At 44.4% G+C, this 24,510-nt stretch overlaps 1 protein-coding gene across 6 annotated transcripts in view; it reads left to right on the forward strand.

The window, feature by feature from the left end:
- The window catches only part of LOC120530767 (receptor tyrosine-protein kinase erbB-4-like), a 799,040-nt gene extending 774,860 nt beyond the window's left edge, over positions 1–24,180 (forward strand). For 3 of the 6 annotated variants that reach the window (XM_039755347.1, XM_039755351.1, XM_039755348.1), the window contains 3 exons: positions 10,948–10,995; positions 14,109–14,409; positions 17,076–24,180. In XM_039755347.1, coding sequence (XP_039611281.1) covers positions 10,948–10,995; positions 14,109–14,409; positions 17,076–17,533 — 807 coding nt within the window. In that variant the 3' untranslated portion in view covers positions 17,534–24,180. The remainder of the gene's footprint in view (positions 1–10,947; positions 10,996–14,108; positions 14,410–17,075) is intronic. The other 3 variants (XM_039755350.1, XM_039755353.1, XM_039755352.1) reach the window with 1 other exon arrangement.
- Positions 24,181–24,510: the final 330 nt, after the last annotated feature.

Here is a 24,510-nt window from a genome sequence, read left to right on the forward strand (position 1 = left end):
TTTCCGTTAACAGAGGATTTATTTCATGGCAGAGACGCACCAGGGCCGTCCCCGGTCCCCCATTACGTTGACAATCATGTTACATTATTTTTAAAATGTTTCCTTTTCTTTTTCATAACTTCTTTAACACGCGCGGTTATTTTGGAATTAATATAAGCAACCCAAGTAATCCACACATACAAAGAAATCAAAACAAACAATTCCATGAGTTCTGTGTGATAAAGTGGAATGACACGGGGAATAAGTATCGAGCACGCTTCCTGAAACGTATTTAATATTTAGTAGAAAAACCTTTGTTCAAGATGCGTCAAGTGACGTATCGTGTGTATATGGCAGGGAAAACAAGTCCTGAGCACGTCAACGTTTGTCTCAGTAAATATATTTCTACTGACCTGACATTTTCACAATACAATACAATTTATTTTTGTATAGCCCAAAATCACACAAGGAGTGCCGCAATGGGCTTTAACAAGCCCTGCCTCTTGACAGCCCCCCAGCCTTGACTCTATAAGAAGACAAGGAACAACTCCCAAAAAAAACCCTTGTAGGGAAAAAATGGAAGAAACCTCCAGAAAGGCAGTTGAAAGAAAGACCCCTTTTACAGGTATGTTGGGCGTGCAGTGGAAGTCAAAAAGAAAAAGGGGGTCAATACAATACAATACAATACAATACAATATGTAGAACAAATCCTCAATACAGTACAAAAATAAAAATTTTACAAGTACGGAGCAGGATTTAACAGTAGATGATATCACATAATAGGATTTGGATTTGTTCAGAATCCTGGAGACCTCATCCATCAAGCTGCCGCCCCCGTTTGGCCATTCCAGTGCTGAGCCAGCCAATCCGATGAAAGGACCCCTCTTTCCCACGATTCCTGCGATCCTCCATCAGGGATGACTTTACCTTAGGCAGGCAAAACAACCTGGCAGGTGGGCTGTGGCACCAAGTGCCTAATTTGAGTACCGAGAAGAGAAACAGAAGAGGTGAGGGTTAGTAACAAATTCTAACTGTCATGTTACTTATGTTTTAGTGCTAATGACTTTCACCAGATGTCAGTAACAGATTTGATAATAAGGGGCGTCGTGTCGCTTTGGGCGCGGTCGTGGGCCGTTTGAAGAGGGTCCTCCTCAGTCTCTCTGACCTCCATACAGAGAAGAGGCCCTTCATCTTGGTGACTGCCTTACAGACACTTGTTATGATGGGACCCTGGCATATACAGGGTGGCACACTGACGCAGTGGCATCGGTTCTGGCTTTTGGATCGCGGCCCAGTCGCTGTCAGCTGGAGGTTGTCCGTGGTTTTTTTTTTTTGCGTTGTGTTTTCTTGGCTTCATCTCAGGGTTTTCGTCCCACTCCCTAAAGACGCCCATGTTTGGTTAACCCAGTGAACTTAAGTGTTAATGTGCTGCTGCTGAATCCACTCTCTAGACACCTGACTTTGGATTAGGTGCGTCTCATACACATACACACACACGCGCGGGCAGAGAGATACGCTGTGCCACACACGTGTGTGTGTGTGTGTTTTCACATCTCTGTCTGTGTTGTACACAAGGGCAGATTCCCATTAAGAGGCATCCCTGTCGGCCTGTTGTTCTTGATCTCCGTGTTCCCGTCCATTGCCAGCACTTAAGCCCACCGTGCCACCAGATGACTCACCAAGTTTATCCACGGCTGCTCCGAAGGGGGGCCCGTCATTGAGCTAAGCCTTCTAATGTTTTGCGTAAGCCCCCCGTTACACCAGCCTGTGTAATCCCATAAAAGAGGTGCAGATTTTCATTTCATTACGCCGCTCTTTTGGTTTTACAAAGGCCATTTAAAACGTGCCTGCCATTCTCTATGCCGCGATGGAAACTATTAGGACTTCTGGCCCAGTTTTCAGGAGGTGACTGTGAATTGTGAGAGAGTTTCAGGCAGGAATATAATATTAATAATTCTTTACATTTATATAATGTTTTTCTTACTTCTCAAAGCACTTTTACATAGCGAAGCGGGGGGGCACCACTTCAACCACCAATAAGGTGGAGTACCAACTGGATGATGCGATGGTAGCCTTTTTTATACCAAGTACACTCGCTGTTAGGTGGTGAAGCGGTGAGAGAGAGTTAGCCAATCAGAGACAGGATGATTAGGGGGCCGGAATTAGAGCAGGACCTCCTGTGATTTGTACTCCACACCTCAAGGCGCTATATAACCTGACATTCTGTTAGCCTTCTTCATGGCTTCTCAACACTGCCTGGAGGTCGATAGCTTAGAGTCCACTACGACTCCTAAATCTTTCTTATAAGGCATACTTTTGATTTTCTGGCCACCTATTGTGTATTCAAACCTAATATTTTTACTTCCTATGTGTAATTCTTTACATTTACTGACATTAAATTTCATCTGCCACAAATCTGCCCAAGCCTGTCTGCTATCCAAGTCCTTCTGTGATGATATAACGGATTCCAAATTATCTGCTAATCCACCTATCTTGGTATCATCTGCAAACTTCACCAGCTTGTTACTTATATTCCTATCTAAATCATTTATATATATTAAAAATAGCAGCAGCCCTAGCACTGACCCCTGCTGGTCACCGCTCTTAACGTCACCCATTTCTAATGAGGTTCCTCTCACCATCACCCTCTGCTTCCTGTGTCTGAGCCAATTCTGCACCCATCTACAGACATCACCCTTAACTGCCACTTCTTTTAATTTGATGCCCAACCTCTCATGTGGCACCTCATCAAATGCTTTCTGAATGACCAGGCCATGGTGGCCAGTTTAGCCAAGACGTCAGGATACCCCCAGGGATCTTTTATGACGACAGAGTCAAGACTTCGATTTTCCGTTTCATTCGAATGACGTTGCCATTTTTACAGCACGGTGTCCCTGTCACTGCACCGGGGCTTTGGGATCCTCACACAGAGCACAGGGTAATAGGCACCCCCGCTGGCATCACCAACTCCTCTTCCAACAGCAACCCAAGCTTTTCCTGGATGGTCTGCCAGGCCTGGACATGCTGAGCTTCAGGTGGACGACCTCTTCTGAAGTGCGGGTGGTGTGCAATAGAGAGAACAACAGAGAGTGGCGGTTAAAGAAGGCGAGCGAGAGACGGGAGAAATGGGGGCCGGTGGTCAGGAGTGAGGAGTGTGTGGCCAGCGAGAACAGGGCACTCCTACTGAGCGACGCTGGGGAGTAAGAGCGGCCCGTCATGTGGAGGAGGAGGAGGACGTGTGTGCGGCTCGGCCTGGTGCCCCATGGACACTGAAGGTCTGGCGATGGGAGACCCCAGCCACGTTTTAGTGGTCGACTGTGCCCGTCGGCGGGTATCTCCTCCTGCTGCAAATACCCTGAAAGGATAAGCCGAGGAGCCGGCAGGTCTTAGAAAGAAGTACTGGGGCCCATCTTTTTAAAAGAAGACCTCACCTCATGTTTATTGGAAATATTCATTCTATTTATGATGTTAACTTCCACAACTAGTCACTGCTTTTATGAATTATTGATTTCTTTACATTCATCCATCCACTATCCAACCCGCTATATCCCAACTACAGGGTCACGGGGGACTGCTGGAGCCAATCGCAGCCGCACTCTTTGAACTCTTTTGTTTTTTGTAATAATAGCACTTTCATCTTGCAACATCACTGTCTGTCTGGCTCATCCTCAGTTATGACCATCGACGGCCCCGGGTTCGAGCTACCAGAGTTACACAGAGCCAATGCAGACCACCCTAACCAGCCAGATGCATGAACTTCTCCCGAGAGAGCGTCCCAGACAGTGAATAAGTACCCAGACATCCCTCTCGATATCAAGCCCACCCACCGTTTTCTCCTTAAACCCCTCCACGTCTCGCTCCCACCTGTCCGATTGCCCCTCTTGTGCCCTACAATGAGAGATGGCCCTGACGCTACAATGTTTCATTTTGATTTGTCTCCTTGCCAGCATGAATTGACAAATTCACAGATGGCCTTCGCTGAAAACAGTTTTACTAATTAGCAGAGCAACGTGTGCCGTTCAAGGTGGTCCGAGCCGCATCTGTCTCAAGCGTTTGCTTTTATTCATTTTGCACTTGCGGGCCGCACTCAGGATGTATGTCCGAGTGCATCGTGTTGGAGATGGGCTGCTCGCTGACGCTCATTTGAAATGTTTTGGAATTGAGTCGCTTTTAGCCCGAGTAAGTGACATTGAGTGGCGATGTCAGATGAGATTACAACTCCCTAAGATTATTCTTCTTCACCACAGCGGACCACCCATCTGTCTCCATCTCTCCCTGTCTTTGACATCATTTCCTGCCACATCCGTAAACCTCCTCTCTGGCCTTCCTCTTGCCTGGCGTTTCCATCCTCAACGTTCTTTTCCCGATGTGCCCCTCATGTGCGTTCTGCACGTGCCCAACCCTCAAGACTCAATCTGGCTTCTGTCACTCGGTCACCAAACTGTCGTACCCGTGTTGTCCCCTCGAATATCTTCATTCCTAATCCTGCCTGCGCTCGTTACTCTGAGCGAAAATTCCTGCTCTGCCACCCGTCAGGGCCATCATCTCCAAACCATACAACACAGCTGCTCGCACCATAGACCTCCGCCTTGCAGGTACTCTTTTGTCACAAATCACTCCTGCCACTCGTCTCCATCCAGCCCGCACTCTTCGTTGTTTTGGACTGTTGAACCCAATCCTTTATGTTCGTCTACCTTCACCTCCTCTTCTTCCACCTCCTTCCTTTAAGTCGAGGGACGTTCTGCTCAGACTGTAGAATGCACTGGTGAGACCCCATCTGGAGTGCTGTGTGCAGTTCTGGTCATCAGGGTACAAAAAGACATGGGGGGGCTTAATCAATCGTCGGTGCTGGGAGTGGAAATATAGCGATGAAGTGACCCACGGCGAGACCCAGTGAGCGACCCACCAGTGATGGCAGCCAGCGAGCCAACCCGGTGGTTGAGTAGCACTGCTGACACCACACCGTCACACATTTTCTTTTCTGAGAAATGACTCAACGAAATCCAGATTTATTCTAGAGGACATGAGGAATGGCCGTTTCACACACTAACGTACGGGAGGGCGTCTCAAACTCTCATCGTCGAGGGCCACGTGGCTGCTGCTTTTCAGCCCGTCTGTTTCTTAATTAGTAACCAGTTCCTGTTGCTAATGGAAAAACGTTTGTATAATTAATGACATCACATGTAGGATTAATAGCAAGAAGGGCCCTCGAAGTCCAACACGTCTTCTGTTGCTAATTTTGTTTATTTGCGTTTTCCGAGTGCGTCACCAACGTGGCTCGGGCGGCAGAGTGCTTATTGTTAACTGGCAGCCGGTTAAGGAAAGCAAATCCAGAATCTGAAAAATCACAAGGCCTTCCTTCACAAAGTCATCGGACGGTCGCCTTGACGTGTTTCCCATTTGGTTCTGTTGCAGCTTTGTGCTAAGATCATTTCAATTCAAGCACCACTCAATACTCCAGAAAGACAAAAGTGAAGATTTGGGATTTAAGACATTTTTTGAAAATTTACTACAAATAATAAACAAACAAAATACCACTTTGACTGAAATAATCAGACCCTGTCGTCTTCGTGGGTCTGACATGACGAGCTTGGCACACATTCGGTGATTTTATTTCCCTGCCCTCAGTACTTTGTGTTGATGCCCATTTGCCCTTGGTGGGTCTGACACGAAGAGCTTGGCACACTTGGCCGTGGTGATTTTCTGCCATTCTTCTCTGTCAGACCATCGATGGGCAGCAGTTCTCAGGTCTCTCCAGAGATGTTTGATTGCATTCAAGTCTGGGCTCTGGCTGGACCACCCAACGAGATTGACAGAGTTGTCCCGTGGCCCCCCCGCTGTGTCGTCTTTGCTTTGTGTTCTTGTTAGACGGTGACAGTGCAGCCCAGTCTGAGGTCCTGAGCACTCTGGCACAGGTTTTCAGCTCTGTTCAGCTTTCCCTCGGCCTCAACTCGTCTCCTTGTCCCTGATGTTACCACCATCATGCTTCGCCGTTGGGATGGTACTGTTCAGGTGATGATCAGGGCCCGATTTCCTCCACATTGAGGCCTGACAGTTCAGTCTTGGCATCATCAGAGCAGAGAATCTTGTTTCTCAAAGTCTGAGAATCCTTTAGGTGTCTTCTTGCAAACGCCAAGCAGGCTTTCCTTCGTCATCCGGCCCTAAATCCCAGATTAGTGGATCACTGCAGTGTTGGTTCTCCTTCAGGAATTTTCTACCATTTCCAAATAGGTTCTCTGGAGCTCGGCCAGAGTGACCATCATATTCTTGTTCACCTTGCGCTGCTCAGCTCGAGGTGGGATGAGTTGCTGTTGACCCAAACGTATTCCCCCCAACAGTTCTGGAGGCTACTGCGCTCTTGGAAACCTCAAGTGGTGCCGAGCTGTTTGTGCTGCCTTGGCACTGCCCAGTCTCTGAGCTCATGGCGTGGGCTCCTTTCTGAGTTGACCACAGGCGAACCTCAACCAAGGTGTAGAAACATCTCGGCGATCACCAAAAGAAGGAGATGCACCCGAGCCAAAGCAAAGGGTCTCAATGCGTGTGTGAATGTGACAGATTAGACTGCTATTTTTATTAAATTTGCAAAATGTCCTAAAGTCCTTTTTTTTTTTTCTTGTTGCTTAGTCAATCTGCGCTTTTCAGCGTTGCTCGATGAGGGAAAAGATGAATTGAAATGATTTTAGCAAAAAGTGAAGGGGGGTCTTTGTACTTTGTGGATGTGCTGTAAATGAATTAATAATCGAGGCGACAACGTCTGCTCAGTTAACGTCTGCTCAGTTAACAGCAATGATGAACACCGGCAGCCCTCCAGGAGACCCCTGACTTACAGTATCACCGCAGGAAGCAGCCGCCATCATCTGGCCAGCAGAGCTCTTCAAGGTAGTTAAAAGCTGAGCTCGTCCTCAGTGAATCGTCTTGAACGGCGCGCTCTCAGCTTTCGTTGTCCGTTTCCAGACTTTCTGTTACAAAGCGAATGGCGGAAAGGGCACGGCTCTGTGAGCGCCTTCCTCCGGGGCCCGGATTTCATTACCACTGGCATTGCTTTTAAATAGCTGTGTCTTCACTAAATCGCCAGCGCTGTTTGATGAAGGATAATTGGATCAGCTCGCTGTTTGCTTCCCGTGTTCCCGCATGTCGTCTTGTTTATGTGCGCGCGTGGCCAGGAAAAGATCTGACACCTCAGGATTCTCCACTCCAGTGCAGGAGCTTCACTCGGACGGTTAAACGGCACTTGGGGGTCTGTGGAAGCAGGAAGTGAGGTTGAAATTCTGCACTCCCGTCCTGGTAATGGAGACCACCCGCTTCATAGTGAGCCTTTCATCCTCGGCCCTGTCTTTAAGGTCTTTCTTTGAGCAGATGTTTGCTTAACTGTAGGACCTTCTATAACCAGGTGTGGGTCTTAGGATCCTTCACTTGGACAATTCAAGGGGGTCAATGGTTTGACTTTGTGTTTTTCATGGAGTCCCGAATGAGGCACATGACCTGCGTTGTGAGGGAGCATCAGTTACAGCACTACGGCCATGTGGCGCCATTACCCGAGGGTGATCCAGCTGAAAGGATCCTTATTGTTGAGGACCTGAGTGGCTGGACCAGGCCAAGGGGACGCCCTGGCAGCGGCAGATAGACGGTGATTTCCATGGATGGGACCGCATGTCTCCCTGGGTGTTTGCCAACTAGGACCCCAAGCTGTTTTGTCATGTGGTGGGTGTGGCAACGCGCTGTACCAGTGCAGGCTCCCCAACTTAACTTGACTCGACTTGGCTTGAGGTCAACGGAAGTAGGAAGGGAGGCTGAAACTCTGCACTCCACTGGATGTGTGGGGGCTGGCATGTCAATGAAAGAGAAGCAGCCCACTCATCTTCACCATTTGTAACTGGAGTTAAATGTCAACAAAAGCCGTTCAAACTAGACGTGCGAGTAAAAACGCCATTTATGTGAGTATAACTAGACTTGTACAATTTTAAATGAAAATAGATTTAACAGTAATAAAATAACCTCGGGCCCATCCATGACAAATTTAGGCCCACCCTAATATATGCGCCGCTACTGTGATACGCCATGATGTTAACCAACCTCGTGCCAGGGACGTCACCAGCAGAGCGAGACGGCTCACTAACACAAACATTTTCTTTAAGTAGAATACGTTTTATTCTTATTAATTGTGAAAAGGCCTCCTCGTTTCTCTTTGATTGGTGGTCTTCTTCACGGGTGTTTGTTTGATTTCTTTTTGTGCTGCCCACTTTACCTCATGGACAGCCATTGCTGCAGCCCTCCGTAGAAAAACCCAAAGGATGACACAAGGCTTGAAAAACGGGCAAATGGATGAGTGGGCTTTGGAGACGCCTGAGGACTCTGAGCAGTCAATCGGTTAAGTCCTGGAACCTAAAAAAGCAAAAATAAAAAAATGTACGTGAAGAAGTGAATTAGGCTTCATGACAAATGAGTGGGCCGCAGCATCTCGACTCTCGTTTGCCTAAACACAGCAGGGACGTGTGGCCCACTTGCTTTCACCTTTCAAAGTGCTGACTTCCAGGGGCACCCACGGAGGGCGACTCTTTTTTAATGATTATTAATGAGAGCTGCACTTTACGAGGTGTTTTATTCAAATATTGTTTTTTTACAAGGTGTTCCTGCCTCTTGGGATTTTGATCCGGTAGCCGAGTCCCTTTTCCATGGAAATGTAAAAAGTCAGACAAACAAAGTTGTACAATGTACTCATTTGACATTGTTATTTGAAAGAAACAAATGCAAAAATCAAATGATAATGGAAATGAAGTTTAAACTTTTTAGGACTACAAATAGGTGTGTTGGTAATTTAATTTGTAAAGTGGAAAAAAAAAACAAAAAACCCAAAGTACCACAAAAGACAACCCTGAGCCGCCGATTTACGGCTTGTCTTTGTAATGGCGTGCAGTTGTTAGTCTTCAGTCTGCAATTAGAGCAGGAACGGGCTTTGTGTTGAGCTCTGGTTGTGGCACACAGATGAGGAGGGCAGCTAATAATTAGAGGGGCTGCGTGCCTTCTCCAGTGCTCACCTGTTTCTGGTGGTCTTACAAGATTACAGAGCAAACACCTGGGCTACAGTAAGAACGAAAATCCGTGACACGCGGGTGTGCTGGGCCTGCTAAATGGAGAGCCACACACAGCCAGCCGACAGCACGGTTTGTGTTTAAATTCAATTTACACGTCCGCCATCTTTCTGTTTTATACACAAACCTATCATTCTCTTATTAAGCGCCTATCATATTTTATCATATAAGTCAGTCGGTCTCTGTATGGATCTGTACATCCGCCGATTAGACCGCGTCCTTCATAGCTAAACAGCAATATGGATACCCCTACTGTACTGCCACGCTATTAGGCAGATTGATGAGCAGTGAATCATGGGAGGATCTACAGACAGACAGAAAAGGCACTAAAGAAAAATAGATAGATAGATATGAAAGACGCTGATAGATAGATAGATAGATAGATAGATAGATAGATAGATAGATGTGAAATTCACTATATAATAATAAATAGATAGATATTAATTTTAGCGTAGTTGGCAGGATAAGATAGATAGATTGTTAGATATGAAAGGCACTATATAATAGATGTGAAATGCACTATATGACAGATAGATAATTTTAGTGTAGTCGGCAGGAATAGATAGATAGATAGGAATTTTAGTATAGTAGGCAGGATAACACAGATAGAAAAATATCAATTTAATGGCTGACTTGCTCTCCCAAACTGGCAGCTACACTTGTGGCCTGGCCAGTTGAGGACGTTAGGCCCAACAAGCCGTACTTCTTCCAAATAAACTTCCCCCAATTGATGATAAAAAATAAGCCGAATAAACAAACCGCATGTCAAATAATAAAGTGAGTATATATTGATAAAGAAAGAAATGAACAAACTCCAAACAATATATATATATATCATACCCCAACCAACCCCGACATAACATTCAACACCAAAAGTGTCCGGTGGAAAGTACTAATAAAAAGAAAAAGGTGCAGCACAAAGTTAATAGACAATGCAAACCCTCCCTCGACCCCACACTGAACACGAACTCAATAAGACACACAGAAAGTACGAAAAGCACATAAAAATCCAGATAGTGGATAATGTTTGTGAACCTGGTTCAGCTGGAAAAATAGTCCTACAGAAAGTACGTGGATGAAAATGCTGACCTGCTCCTCTCATCCAAACAACAAGAAACAGTCTCGCATAAATCAAAGTCATCCAGACGATCTGGATCTGCATAGTTAGATGTGGACCACCCTGTATTCTATTCCAAGTAGATACTACTACGAGTTTCATTAACTTTCTAAGTTTGAGAGATCATTTTTCTTATTAATCTTTACTATATAAGTCAGATCTGTTTTTGTGCTTCGTACGGTGGATCATAGACTTGGTTTGGTTTTTTTTTTATTGCTTTTTGGTTTTTGTCTCCTTGTTCAGAGGGCTTTCCTACAACTATTTTTGAAATCTTGTTTGTTAATAACATTTAATTATTTTTTTTGTTTGTTTGTCATTGAAACCAGAGGTTTACTGGTTTTCCTCTCCCCGCCTGTCTTGGCCCAGGCCTATAGGCCTCGTGTCAAACCTCGTGGCCTGGTTTTCCTATTAAAGCCCTTTTTTGAGTTTTGGGTCACATGACAGGTCGTATTTATGGTTGAGTCCTTCAGCTCTCACTGTTTTACAAAAGTTCAGGGAAGGAGAACTGCAAAGTTATACTAAGCCGACTGGCCTGCACTCATCCAAATTGTTCTTATGTTCTTTGTGTTACGTTAAGACGAGAAGGATCGATCGCAGAACCATGCAGTTCATTTCTGCAAGCTGATTAGAAACATTAAAGAAACGCGAGCTCTCGCTGCCTGGTGATCTTTACTGTCTGCCTTACCACCTTTGCTAAAACCTTCACTTGAGTATTTTTTTCTTCTCTTGCTTCATGACTTATCATTCCATCTTTTCAAACAGAGTCAAAATGGACACAGCCCTCCACCCGCCTACACCCCAATGTCTGGAGTAAGTATTCTTTGCCTTTGGTGTTTGTGATGGTGAGGCTCAAAGCACCGACCTGTCCATAACACGAATTGCCGCAAATCTGAAACTCAAATGTCACCCTGAATGTTTGCGCATGAAGACTTCACACTGCTGATTTGTTACACGGCCAACACGGTAACGTTAACCCTCGGCCTCTTTACGGCTATTAACACAGGCGGAGTGCTTTTGAGTGTCCCAGTTTACGGCCTGTTTGCTTTGCATGAAATGTTTGCCGAGTGTTCAGAAAACTTACAATAACCTGCATGATCCTGCAACGAGAAAGGGGCCAGTAAAGAGAGGACTCCTCTCGGCATTCCGGTGGAACGTCTGTCTAAGGACTCGTAATTAGTTTATCTGTACTTTTCCAAGACTGTGGAATAGCAGAAATTCTTGAAGGTAGTAGTGGTCCAGTGCCGCAAAGATTCACACCGTCAATGAGACAGTGATTTCTTTTTTTGGCGGAGATTGCAGGGATGCACCCAGCCTTGGCCCGACCCACACACACTCACAAGTTGACCCTCTAATGTCCTCGTACCTAATCCTGTCTATCCTCGTCACTCCCAATGCAAATCTTAGCATCTTTTGCTCTGCCACCTCCAGCTCTGTCTCCTGTGCCACCGTCTCCAGCCCATATAACATAGCTGGTGTCACTACCATCCTGTAGACCTTCCCTTTTACTCTTGCTGATACCCATCTGTCACAAATCACTCCTGACTCTCTTCTCCACCCACTCCACCCTGCCCGCACTCTCTTTTTCACTTCTCTTCCACAATCCCCATTACTCTGTACTGTTGATCCCAAGTATTTAAACTCCTCCACCTTCGCCAACTCTACTCCCTCATCCTCACCATTCCACTGACCTTCCTTTCATTCACACACATGTATTCTGTCTTGGTGGTCTTACTGGCCTTCATTCCTCTCCTCTCTAGAGCAGATCTCCACCTCTCCAGGGTCTCCTCAACCTGCTCTCTACTCTCGCTACAGATCACAATGTCATCAGCAAACATCAGAGTCCACGGGGAACTCCTGTCTAATCTCGTCTGTCAACCTGTCCATCACCATTGCAAATAAGAAAGGGCTCAGAGCCGATCCCTGATGTAATCCCACCTCCGTCACTCCTACCGCAGACCTCACCACTGTTGTACATATCCTGTACCACTCTTACATACTTCTCTGTCACTCCCGACTTCCTCACACAATACCACAGCTCCTCTCAGTCACCCTGTCATATGCTTTCTCCAGGTCCACAAAGACGCCATGCAACTCCTTCTGGCCTTCTCTAAACTTCTCCATCAACATCCTCAGAGCAAACATTGCATCTGTTTTGCTCTTTCTTGGCATGAAACCACACTGCAGCTCACTAATCATCACCTCACTTCTTAACTGAGCTTCCACTACTCTTTCCTATAACTTCATGCTGTGGCTCATCAATTTTATCCCCCTGTAGTTACTGCAGTCCTGCACATCCCTCTTATTCTTAAATATCGGCCCACCAGTCCACTTCTTCTCCACTCCTCAGGCATCCTCTCACTTTCCAAGATTCCATTAAACAATCTGGTTAAAAACTCCACTGCTATTTCTCCTAAACACCTCCAAGATTCCATAGGTATGTCATCTGGACCAATGGCCTTTCCATTCTTCATCCTCTTCATTGCTGTCTTTATTTACTTCCTCCTTGCTAATCCGTTGCACTTCCTGATTCACCATCTCCACATCATCCAACCTCTACTCTCTCTCTGCCTTGAATTCCATATGCTTAGCACGGTGGGGTCATCTGCTGTCCATCAGCACTTCCTTTATCTACAAGACTCGGTCAGTTAGACAGAGTGAAAGACCAGGCAGCAGGAGGAGCAACACGCTTGTGGTTCTGTCATATGAGGACTCCATTTCTGACATGAGGATGTTGTTTTCACTATCATCGCGCTTTTCTTTGTTTCTCAAAATTCGTCACATTTGTCAGGTGACCTCATTCGTGGCACTGATGCTTTCATGGTAGCAACGGTACAAATATCACAAAGATGCCACTGTGCGTTATTCCTCAGTGATTAGAAACAGCTTGAGAATCTTAAGTGTTATTTAGCTTTAAGTAGACCATAGTAGTATTTAGATCGAGTTTTAGTTTTTGTTTTGCTTTCGGCTCCTGATGATCATCATACCTATTGATTCCTGGTGGTCTGGATATTTTTGACATCTCTTGTTGTGACGGAACCCCCTGCCAAATCCCACTCCACCCCCCCACCATTCCGACTAGGGAGGCTACACACTCAAGTTTCTGGTATAATTTACTTGGGAATCATTTTAGGTTGTTCTGTTTTTTTTCCTCCTCTCGAACCTTTAGGAATTCAAAGACAAAATGAAAAGGAAGAAAGTTATTTGCATAAACAACGAAAGTGTTGTCTGAATGATCTTGAGGAGGTCGTGAAATGCTAACAAGATGAGAGAAGGCCCGATATCACCCTTCTCCCACTAAAGGCACACAGTTAGTTGGCCACCTCACATACCTCATTCTCGACGATTGGTGGACCAGATATTAATCCTTTTCTTGACAGCATTGACAAAGTCCACCACATTTCTTATTCTGTTCCCAAACAAGAGTGTATCCTCGTCGCTCAAATTGGGCATCCAACAAATGTATTTTCTCTTGTCTTTTGTATTTGGTGACCCATCCTCCTCTTGGCCATTGACTGCAAGCAGTTCTTGAAGGCTGTTGGGGAAATCCCAGCCTCAAAGGGCAGATGATCAGTGCCTTCCCACTCTCAGTCCTGGAATGTAAAGAAATGTTTGGCAGTGACGCACAGCACACATCAATCAGACAGACATTGGTTCAAGATATTTATGCGGCAGAGCTACAAGGTCTTCATTTTGTGATTCATCTTCTGGTCTATGGACCCTCACAGTAATCCTCAGACGACACATTGTGTCTCAGAACAGTTTTAAACAGATGTCTGCTCACATCACGTTTAGTGCACTCTACGTGAACGCACAGAACGATTTTCTTCCCCAGTTTGCCAAAAAGACACACTGAACCTGAAAACCAAGATGCTTCTTTCTCGTTTTTTCATTCATCTCTCTTTGCTTCCTTTCTTTCTTCTCAGAACCAGTTTGCATACCGTGAAGGAGTATTTCATCCAGAAGACATAATCCCACCCCAGGCAAGGCCAGTACCACCATGCACTGCCCCAGAGGTGCCTACCGTGCAAGGGGCTGCCCTGGAGATGTTTGAAGAAACTCGCTGCAATGGTACGCTGAGGAAACAGGTGCCACCTCGGCCATCAGAAGACACTAATGCCCAGAGGTACAGTGCGGACCCCACTGTATTCCTGGCAGAGCGTGGACTCCGGGGCGAAATGGACGAGGATGGGTACATGACACCCATGCATGACAAGCCATCCACAGGTAAAGGAACTCTCCAGTTACCCAGCATTCGGGCCGTGAGGTACACGTGGAATGTCATTTGCGAAAGGGCTCAGATACAAAATAAAGTCATGTGTTTTGTTACTGGTAACACATGGCTGTCATATTCCTAATAGCGCTGTCTAGCATAATAAAATCCCAGAGGGGTCTCCCGTCAAGTCTGTGAAATATGATATTGACATTTGGGTTTCTCAGGTGGAGTTACGAGAAGATCTTCAGGTTTGACATACAATGCGGAAGCCAACTGTGAAACTCCATAGCAACAGTTAAAGTAAACGTACTGGTGACCCACAGAGCTTTAACTGCAATGACCTGGGCACTTTGTGACAAGCGGCTAAATAGCCGGACACAAATGGCGCCATAAGTCAGCGCACAACTCTACTAATATTACTGTAAATCAGCTGGGACCACTGACTTCATATATTAGTCTCATGTAAAGTGCGAGTTTCAATACTGAACTTAAATGTCATAAGCAGATAAACGCTGTGGTGAAGAGACGCTTTTTCCAAATTTCGGCTGTTACTAAGGTCAGCCATTTTTGTTACACTATGACCTGCAGAAACGTATTCACAATTTTGTCTCTTCACGTCTCGATTACTGCAGTTTTCTTTATGCTGGTGTCCCTTGATCGTTTTTGTCCCACCTCTAGTTGGTTCTGCAATGGTGGGGATCACATTACACCTGTCTTGACTTCCTTGCATTGGCTTCCAGTAGAGTATTGAGTGAACTTTAAGATTTTATGATTCCCGTTTAGGGGAATTGTTGAGCTCATATTTACCATCCAGGGCTCTCAGTTATTATTATGTATTCTGTGGACATATTGGATGCTTATGGGTGGTCAAGGCTTTGGAATACCATATGAAGCTGCTCCCTCAATTAATAGTTCTAAATCTTAATTAACAACATATATGGGTTTTGGATCATTGTAATTTTTAAATTTTGTTAAGATTTTTATGTATTAATGCTGGGAACAGCTTTTTAGTTATTCATTTGTTTTGTCTGTATTGTAACCAGGAGGGGGCGCCATTGAGAAATGCCCAACACAGTCCCGGCTTTAACACTAGAATTACCACAGCCTACGAAAAAACTCATAGATCCATCCCACCTTAAACCCCTTCACACCTCTCCGTCTGTGTCTTTTGTCCTGTAAATGTGTTGATAAGCAGCAAAGCGAAAGCAGCTTATTATCACATCCCCCACCGGCTCACAGTTTTCTCAGCTCAAGTCTGTTTACCTGCGTGTCAGTTGCTTAGAGTTGTATAGAGTGAGAAGTCAAGCAAAATGACACCTTTTATAAATACTATATCGTTATTTGGAACACTTTCATTTCATGTGTGTTCTGTGTCTGCAGCGATCTATGTAAACACATCGTTAAAACAGAAACGTTATTCATGTTTTAGTAATAATTGACAAAATGTAGACATAAAGTGTATAATGTGTGAAGCCTGAAGTCCAAATATCAAAGAGACACTTTCACAAAAGGAACAAATATAACACAACAAGTGCGCTTTTATTCTAGAATATAACTGCAGAAAAAGAACCCGCGTTAGGGTGCGACATTGACACCCATTTGCTACGACTGCTTGGGTGGTGCAACTGTATGAACTGTTGACTGGTAATCAAAACTTCATGGGTTCGAGACCGGACGAGTCCGTTTTGAGAAGTGAGCAGCTCTCATTCTGACTATTTTAGAATAAAAACATACATTTGATTCCAGTCTGTAACAGCCGGTGTAAATGTATGATTCTTGTAAAGGTTAGCCTTGTTTTTTTTTTTATTCAGTTTTATTCTCTCAGTCATGTTTGCTTGACTTCTCACTCTAAACAACTCTAAGCAACTGACACGCAGGTAAACAGACTTGAGCTGAGAAAACTGTGCGGGGTAGGGGATGTGATAGTAGGCTGCTTGCTCTTTGCTGCTTATCCACACATTTACAAGACAAAAGACGCTGCCCGAGAAGGGAGAAGCGATTTGAGGTGGGACAGATCTACAAGTTTTTTTGTAGGCTCTGGTAATTCTAGTGTTAAATAAATGTTTCTTTATTACACACCATAATCGGAAGATTGCCAGTTTGAATCCCGTAAATCCCAAAAGGGACTCTGCTCTGCTGGGCCCCCTGAGCAAGGCCCTTAACCTGCAATTGCTCCATCCAGGGTATGACGTTAATCTGCATCCATCCCTGCATGTAGGTCCTCCAACCTGCAGGGAAAACCTTGGGGGTCGGTGGCAGGATTGGCACTCCAGCCACCATAAAAAAAAACCTTTGACTGTTCCACCCCATCTGAACGAGTGTGATGCTGAGGTGTCACCCGTTACATGGCTGGCTCGGTTCCTAATCTGGGATCCTGAGTTGGTTTGTCGTGTGGTGGGTGCGGCGATGTGCTGTATCAGCGCCTGCTCCTCTCCTCCTCCTCGGATTACACAATCCCAAATGAGTTTTTTTTCTCCTTCCGCCATCCTAGTGGAAGGACTTCCCTGTCACGTGGGAATCAGAAGGGTCTTGAAATATTTCAGGCAAGACACATTTAATGATATCATATGCTCTAAAAAGAGTTGTTATCTGTACAAGAATTATTATTGCTTTGTTACAGTACATGAAGATGTGTTTTTTGTTTGTCCGATAACAATTCTTCTGCATTTCTTCCCAGATTATCTGAAAACAGTAGAGGAAAACCCCTTTGTTACCCGCAAAAAGAATGGAGATGTTCATGCACTGGATAATCCTGGGTACCAAAGCGCCCCTAATGGACAAACCAAGGTAGAGGATGAGTACATCAATGAGCCCCTGTACCTCAACACATTCCACAATAAGGTGGAGAATAAAGAATACCTGAAGAACAATGGAGTTCCTGCCAACAGTATTGGAGACCATAAACCCAAGAAAACCTTCGACAATCCCGAGTACTGGCACCACAGTCTTCCTCCGAAAGCAAAGCTTCACAATCCGGAATACCTACAGGAATGCAGCACCAAGTTTTTCTACAAACAGAACGGCCGCATCCGACCTGTGGTGGCAGAAAATCCCGAGTACCTGACGGAGTTCTCGTTGAAACCCGGGACTTTACTCCCCCCTCCACCGTACAGGCAGAGAAACACGGTGGTGTAACGTCTGAGGTGCTACACTGCCCAGAGTTAGACTGCCGTGTCTGTTGTTGTTTCCCTGCACAATATCCGAGATTAAACTTGTTTCCTCCAAACTGGAACAAAATAAGTCATTCAGAAGAGCGAGTGGAAGATTCGACCGTTAAAATGAAACTAAACTGGACAGGAATCCTTACCATGCAGAAATTGCAAGGAACTGTGAGGTCTTGCCAATTTCTTTTAATTTTTTTCTTTTGTATGATAAAACGTGTTGATTAAGTATTACTCATTATTATGAAGAATGATTTTCAAAGTGGGGGTCCTCCTTCTCAGAATGCAATAGAATCGACGAAGTTGTAACTGCGAAACATCTCCCGCTCTCTTCTTTCCTTGTCTTTATTTGTCAAGGCACAATTCAGAGCAATATTGAGGTAACTGGGAATGCTCTACCACGTACGTGATGGAGGCCTGGAATTTTTTTGTTTTGAAAAAGTCGGTCCGGATTGAACTACTTCCAGTGCTGAATGAATGAATCAAATGAAGGAAACTCAGGCAAGAAGCGCTCTGTAGTTTTAGGCTGGAGCCATACTTTTGAGTTATGAAGGACTAAACTTTTCTTTTGACCTTGTCACCCTCCCTCCCTCCTACTTCCAGACCCCATTCCCCTTCTCCATTCCCTTCCAACCTGTTCGGCTCACGACTCTCCCTCCTCAGTCCGCCGCTTCAGGTTTCACTGTGCGGATTACTTTTTCTATGGGATATACACTCTGATAAGTACACGTTGCCCGCTGTATTTCCGACGCGGCACATGCATCTCAGTGTTTCCTTTGTTTCCTTGGATCTTTATATTCCGACTGTTACTTTTTTCTTGTCATGGAGCGCTTTTACACGCCGATTTGAATTCACATACTGTAAACGTATTCTGACGTTGATCTGTAGCAGATTTAGATTTGTTTGACACACGTTTAGCTGAAGTACAGTACATGGTTCTTTTGACACGTCTTTTTATTCTAATCGAAGAATTTCGTTTTCCTTTGGGTTGCTTTATTATGTTAACTAATGAAGTGGAGAACACATCACATGCCAGGCCTGAGGCTTCAAGTGGTTTTGGGTGCCAACATTTTTTTTTTTTTTTCTATTCCATTTCTTCTTCTAGCAAGAAACAATGAAAGAGTAAGAAGACAAACCATTCTGTTCCTTTAACAATGCGTAAAAAAAAAATGAGGGTTAGTGCTAGGAATAAAGATTTGGTTTTGATGGGTCTGCCGTAATGCAGATCTGACACGTGAAACAGAAAACGAAGTAATCCAAGAGTACCTCAGGGGAGAAATCCACATTAGGGCCCAGTTTATGACAAGATACTGTGATTCCTGGAGTATGTAAGGGTAAACCAGAAACTCTCCCCAACATTAGGACTCGCTTTATGACACAAAAGCAGTTTTTGTTCGCTTATTGCTCGAATCTGAATTTGATTAATCATTCAAGTCAAAGTTTTCTACACAGCCACCCATTTTCTGGACCCGGTGTGTGGCAGGGAGCGTTGAGTGTAGACAGGACTCGGTCCAGAATGGGATGCCAGTCCATCTCAGGGCACACTCATGCACACACTCCCTCACAATGGACCCGTTTACATGCGCTAGTTCTTGTGGCCACTCGAGGTTGGACCTCCACGGGATGACCAGGAAACTTCACGTGGAAGCCCCCTCAGCAGAGAAGTGAGAAACACAAATGAATGAGAATCCAGTAAAATAAATGGGATATGAAACATGTACAGTGATTATACATTAGAAAAACACAGTATTATTTGTTAATTAGTCAATGCATACTTAATTAATATTTAAAATGAAATGTATAGAGCATTTAAGACACTGCGACTCAAACAGACGCAGCTCAAGGTTTGAATCTTGACAACTGGATAGCCAGATAAGTAGAAACCTGCTGCTGTACTGGATACGAGCGTGGAGCAGTGGAGACCCCTGCTGGCCTGGAGAGGTCGAGACAGCCAATAGCACAGCAGCACGTTTGGGGGGCTGACGTTTTCTGTTTCATTCTGGCATCTTTTATTGAAATGTATGCATGGTTTTAGTATTATTTATTATACATCTTTTCATCCAGCCACCCATTGCTTAGGGTGTACTTAGTGGATCTCGTTATGGATTCGGGTAAAGGAAAAAAATGAAGGAGTTAAAGGGACTCAGCCTGAAAAGGACATCGGCCTCAATGCATCAAAGCAACCACACTGGGGAATATTTAGGACCCCCCAATCAGTCTTAAATAAGTGAAGGATCGAGCGTTTGTTCTCTGCTCAGAAGAATACAAGTGATGTGAGACGGCATCTTCCTAAAAGACAGCGAGAGAGACAGACTGTGTCACCAACCAGTATAACGTAACGTCATTTAATACAAACAGAAATGCGCTTATCTTTGAATGAACAGAGGACAGCTGGGCCTGGGCTTCTCTCTGTTTCTCCTCCCTTTGTATTTTGCACTTAACACACAGAATATAAAAATAGAAAATACAAAGACTGCGGTGGGCCGGCGCCCACCTGGGATTTGTTTCCTGCCTTGTGCCCTGTGTTGACTGGGACTGGCTCCAGAAGACCCCCGTGACCCTGTAGTTAGGATATAGCGTGTTGGATAATGGATGGATGGAAAATACAAAGAGCGTTGACACACCTGATGAAGTGGTGGGCTTCAAATTGTTTTTGCAGATTGCCCCCCTGACTCAGCCCTACTGGAGGCCAAATACAGTGACAAAGTTTTCGTATTTCATCAAATGTACTTTAGTATTCAAATAAAAAACTATTTATTTGTGCAGAAACTGGTCAGTGAAATTCCAGCCACTGCCGTTTTTATAAGGAAATGGAGGCGTCTAAAACACATTCATTTTCTGCAGTGGCGTCGTTGGTTTTGGCTTCTGGGACTTTAGCCCTGGTTTCCATCTATTCACTGCATGTGTGCCAATAGCCCCTGATCTTCTGTAGACTCGCCCTCGTTATGCCCACTTACCATTCTGCTAATGGCTGTTGACATCCTGAAAACTCCAAAGGGGGGCCATGGATGTCAACAATGTGAAAACTCCCTGGGCTGACCCTCCTCAAGACTTCATCAACAGCATGAAAACTTCAAGGGAGACAAACCCCTCTGTCAAAACCACTGGGGCTAAGCCCCCCAATAACTGCTGAAGCTAGTGACACCCCTGACTGGATGCCCATCACAATTTCTCTTGGACTTTGCACAGAACTTACAGACGGGATATAAGAATGGCAAGGCTGGAACTGAAGACCCCAAAAGAAACCCTAATTTCACCTGCGGGAAAGAATCTCTTAAAATTGAACCGGGAAGCCCCAAGTCTGAACGCCAGCAGCTTTTTAGTTTGCTCGCCTCACTTTTCTGTCATATCAGAGTCCCATGTTTGGTCACCCCGGAGAAAGGCAGGCACAGCGACCCTTATCTTTATTATTAAAAACACCAGCTTCTGGTGGGAAGGATTTTGACGGGACGTCAGGGAAATAATTCATCGCAGCTTGTCAGGTGTGATTTCTTTATTTATAAATTAAATATACAATTATTTAAAGTATCTGATGCCATTTTCTGAGTTGGCCAGTTGCGATCCCCACCTAATGTTGGGGGTATTAAAACTTTTTTACACGTCCTTTTTTATTGCCAGCCTTCTTTAATCGTCTTTTACGACGCCCATATTTTAACTCCAGGTCTCACTGGACTTGATAAATATTAACATTAGTGAAGAATGTGTTTAAGACAGGGTGTCCATAAAGTCCGTGTGCAATTTAAAATAGTAAGTACATGTGATAGAAAGAATCTGTCAAAAGGATTACAAAGAAGAAACTCACATTGTGTTCATTTTCAACATGTCCGCCATCACGACTGATACAAGGGGTAATACGATTCTGTAGTTCTCGGAAAACATTTTCAAGCTGATTTTCAGTAATACCAGCAATCACATCAGTTCTCCTCGCTTGCAAGTCTTCTAAAGATCGACGTTTGGTTGAATTAACATTCGTGTTCACAGGTCCTCATAAAACAAAACCCAATGGAGTCAAACCTGGCGAACGTGGAGGCCAAGAAGATGGTCCACCTCTTCCAATCCATCTGTTAGGGAATTCCTCACATAGAAACTGTCTTAACATGCAAAGCAAAGTGACAAGGGACGCCATCTTTGTCGAAGCCCTGGATTCTCCATCAGTCCTAATTGTTCAAGTCGAGGAAGAGAGTCATTTTGCAGCGTTTCTTAATAGCTGTCACCAAACAACACGCCTTCAAGCAACGAATGGCCCGAGGACTCGATTTCCCCAAGCACACCACACATTGACTTTGGGAGAACCTCCTCATGTTCAACAGACTGATGTGGATTTTAAGTTCCCCAAATACGGCAAAAATAAAACTAAAGACATAATAAACACCTAAATACATCAAGCTGTCTAATACTTTTTACGAATTCTTCTATCACATTTACTTACTATTTTAAATTGCACACGGACTTTAGGGACACCCTCTATTAGCTTATTCATGTCTGTGAAGTGTTGCTTTCCAGGAACTCCTGGTAATAATTCTGTCACAGTTGGCACCTTGTGCCCTTATGCTAGCTGGGATTGGCGCCAGGACCCCATTCAGGACTAAGCAGGTGACAGACTGACCGCCAATATTGTAGCTAGACGTTCGTAACTCTGTTACACATGTAACGGTACGTAATGCAGTCTCGTAAAATATTGTTTAGGGTGATTGAAGACAGCAGTAGAAACTGAAGAGTGAGCCCAGGGAGCGTCTCATCACACCAAAGAGCCACCGAGTTGAAGCGAAAACTGGCAGCACAGGACGGCCACAAGACAGAGTAAGAGCGACTCAGAAGATTGATTGTGATATCAAGGGAAGTCGGAATTCAGTGAACCACAGCGAGGACTTGAGACGAGATCGACAAACGTAAACAGAATATTTTATGTAGGCGAAGCCATAATGGAAGATGTACATTAAAGTCAAAGAACAGGAAAGAGTTTGGAACCAGAAATATATCTTAACAGTAATAACGATGCAAGGTTTGTTTTGAGTTGACTTTATCCAGAAACTCAAACGTGTAGGACGCTGACCTTCATACTGTTACAGTAAAGACGTCTCGTTGACCTGTCTACTGACAACATGGCAACCCTGAATGTCACAAGAAGATGAATTTCAAAAAATGTTCTACTGTAAATCAGAAAAACAATCTGTCCGTTTAATTTCTTGACATCTAAAACATCCAGATCGATATCTTTGGTATCTTTAGACAACAAGTAAAAGGCTAAACAAAACTAGAAAACAAAGTCCAGATCAGGGTACCACCTCCAAGTTTCTTGCTGAGGACTAAGCTATTAGATAACCAAATGAGCGAAATAACGGACTCGATGGTCTCCTCTTGTTTGTCAAATTTCTTCTCTTTTCTATTCTATTTTGTTACAATGTTGGCGATCAATTCCATCCATCCATTCATTTCTTTTCAGAACATCCCTAATTCCACTATAGAATCGCAGTTATCCAGATTTGCGGAAGGAGGTCACCGTGGATTAGGGTTACCCTAACCCTAACCTCATGTCAGACTCACTTACACACTCGCTCCCTCCCAATCACGAGGCCTCGCTGAATCTAAAATGCGGACACATAAGGCGAATGTGTAAAACCAGGCCCAGAAATCCAAGCCACGTTCCCAGAAGATCTGACTGTCCGCTCTGTTCATTTTCAGTTCAGTTTTCTTTTAGGACTTGTCCCGATTGGTCGATGGGACAGATTGTTGTAGTTGTTGTTTTGAGATTTTTTCATCGACGCGCCTCCACAGAGTGACACACCACAGCTTTGTCTCTCATCATTTGTATTCCTCAGTCGCAGTTGTTAGCAGCATGTCGGCTCGGCATCTCTGGGAATTGTGCCAGTCTGGAAAAATGAAATGTAAATGGAATACAGAGAATGTATATTCCCCAGCTGGTGTGTTTGACCTGTTTGGAATATTCATTGTGTTTTTGTAACATTGCATTATTGCCAATTATGATGTTCTTTTAGGGTTGGAGCAAAGAAATGTGCACTTCTGGGTAAGGATGCTGCTTAATCGTGGAATTATTTGACTTAGCCAGCGATTACACAGAACAAAAATGTCCGAATCTGAACTGAAAGTAAACCGGACAAATCGCTATGGAGAATACTGTGACTCATACTGTACTTACCTTTTTTTATACAAAGCTGAGGCATTCTACCTAAACACATCATGGCAATTAAAAATGGATTCTGTAAAAAAACAAAAAGAGTTTCACTGTCCATGTTATCCCCTTGAAGGCAATTTCTATATGTAGCATACATTGTCGCTGATGTGATGTTGGTCAGTTTTTAATTTAAACAAATGAGCAGCTGCTGAGGAACAACTAAACCAAAATAATCTCGGGAGATACGGTACATATCAGGGCAATTGGGCTTTTTCTTTTTATGGTGCAATTAAAACAAGCAGAAGATGAACAGCCAATTGCCAAGAAATCGAAGGGTCCCTTATATACACTGCACAGTCCGAGAGGAAATCTGCAGGGTTATTAATAAATGGAGGGTGCCTCTGGCAGTTGATAGAAAATGACAAGAAGCTAAAGGCTTCACACATCATCCAAATTCCTATCTTCAACAAGTAAAAGCATCAAATAACCATTTCCTGTTTTGTCTTTATTAATTAATTCAAGTTATTTGTATTGTAATGGCCAGAAAAACGATCAGAAGTAAAGTGATTGGGACCAATGCTTACAATATTTGAAACATTATCATGTCACGTTATTAGTAACTGTGTTACTCGGCCTTGCTGGTGTCGTGGCCCACTTTTTTTCCATTTGTGACCCACCAAAGGTCCGGGCCGTCTCCCATGGTGAATCGCGTGGGATTGGCAGATTGGAAACCCGTCATGACCCAGTGTGGGAGCCACTTCACGACCCACTACCATTATAAAGAGTAGAAACTTGTGGCCCACCGGCGGCAGCAGTTG

The sequence above is a fragment of the Polypterus senegalus genome, chromosome 6 (genome assembly GCF_016835505.1).
Source record: "Polypterus senegalus isolate Bchr_013 chromosome 6, ASM1683550v1, whole genome shotgun sequence".
NCBI classification, from domain to species: Eukaryota; Metazoa; Chordata; class Cladistia; order Polypteriformes; family Polypteridae; genus Polypterus; species Polypterus senegalus.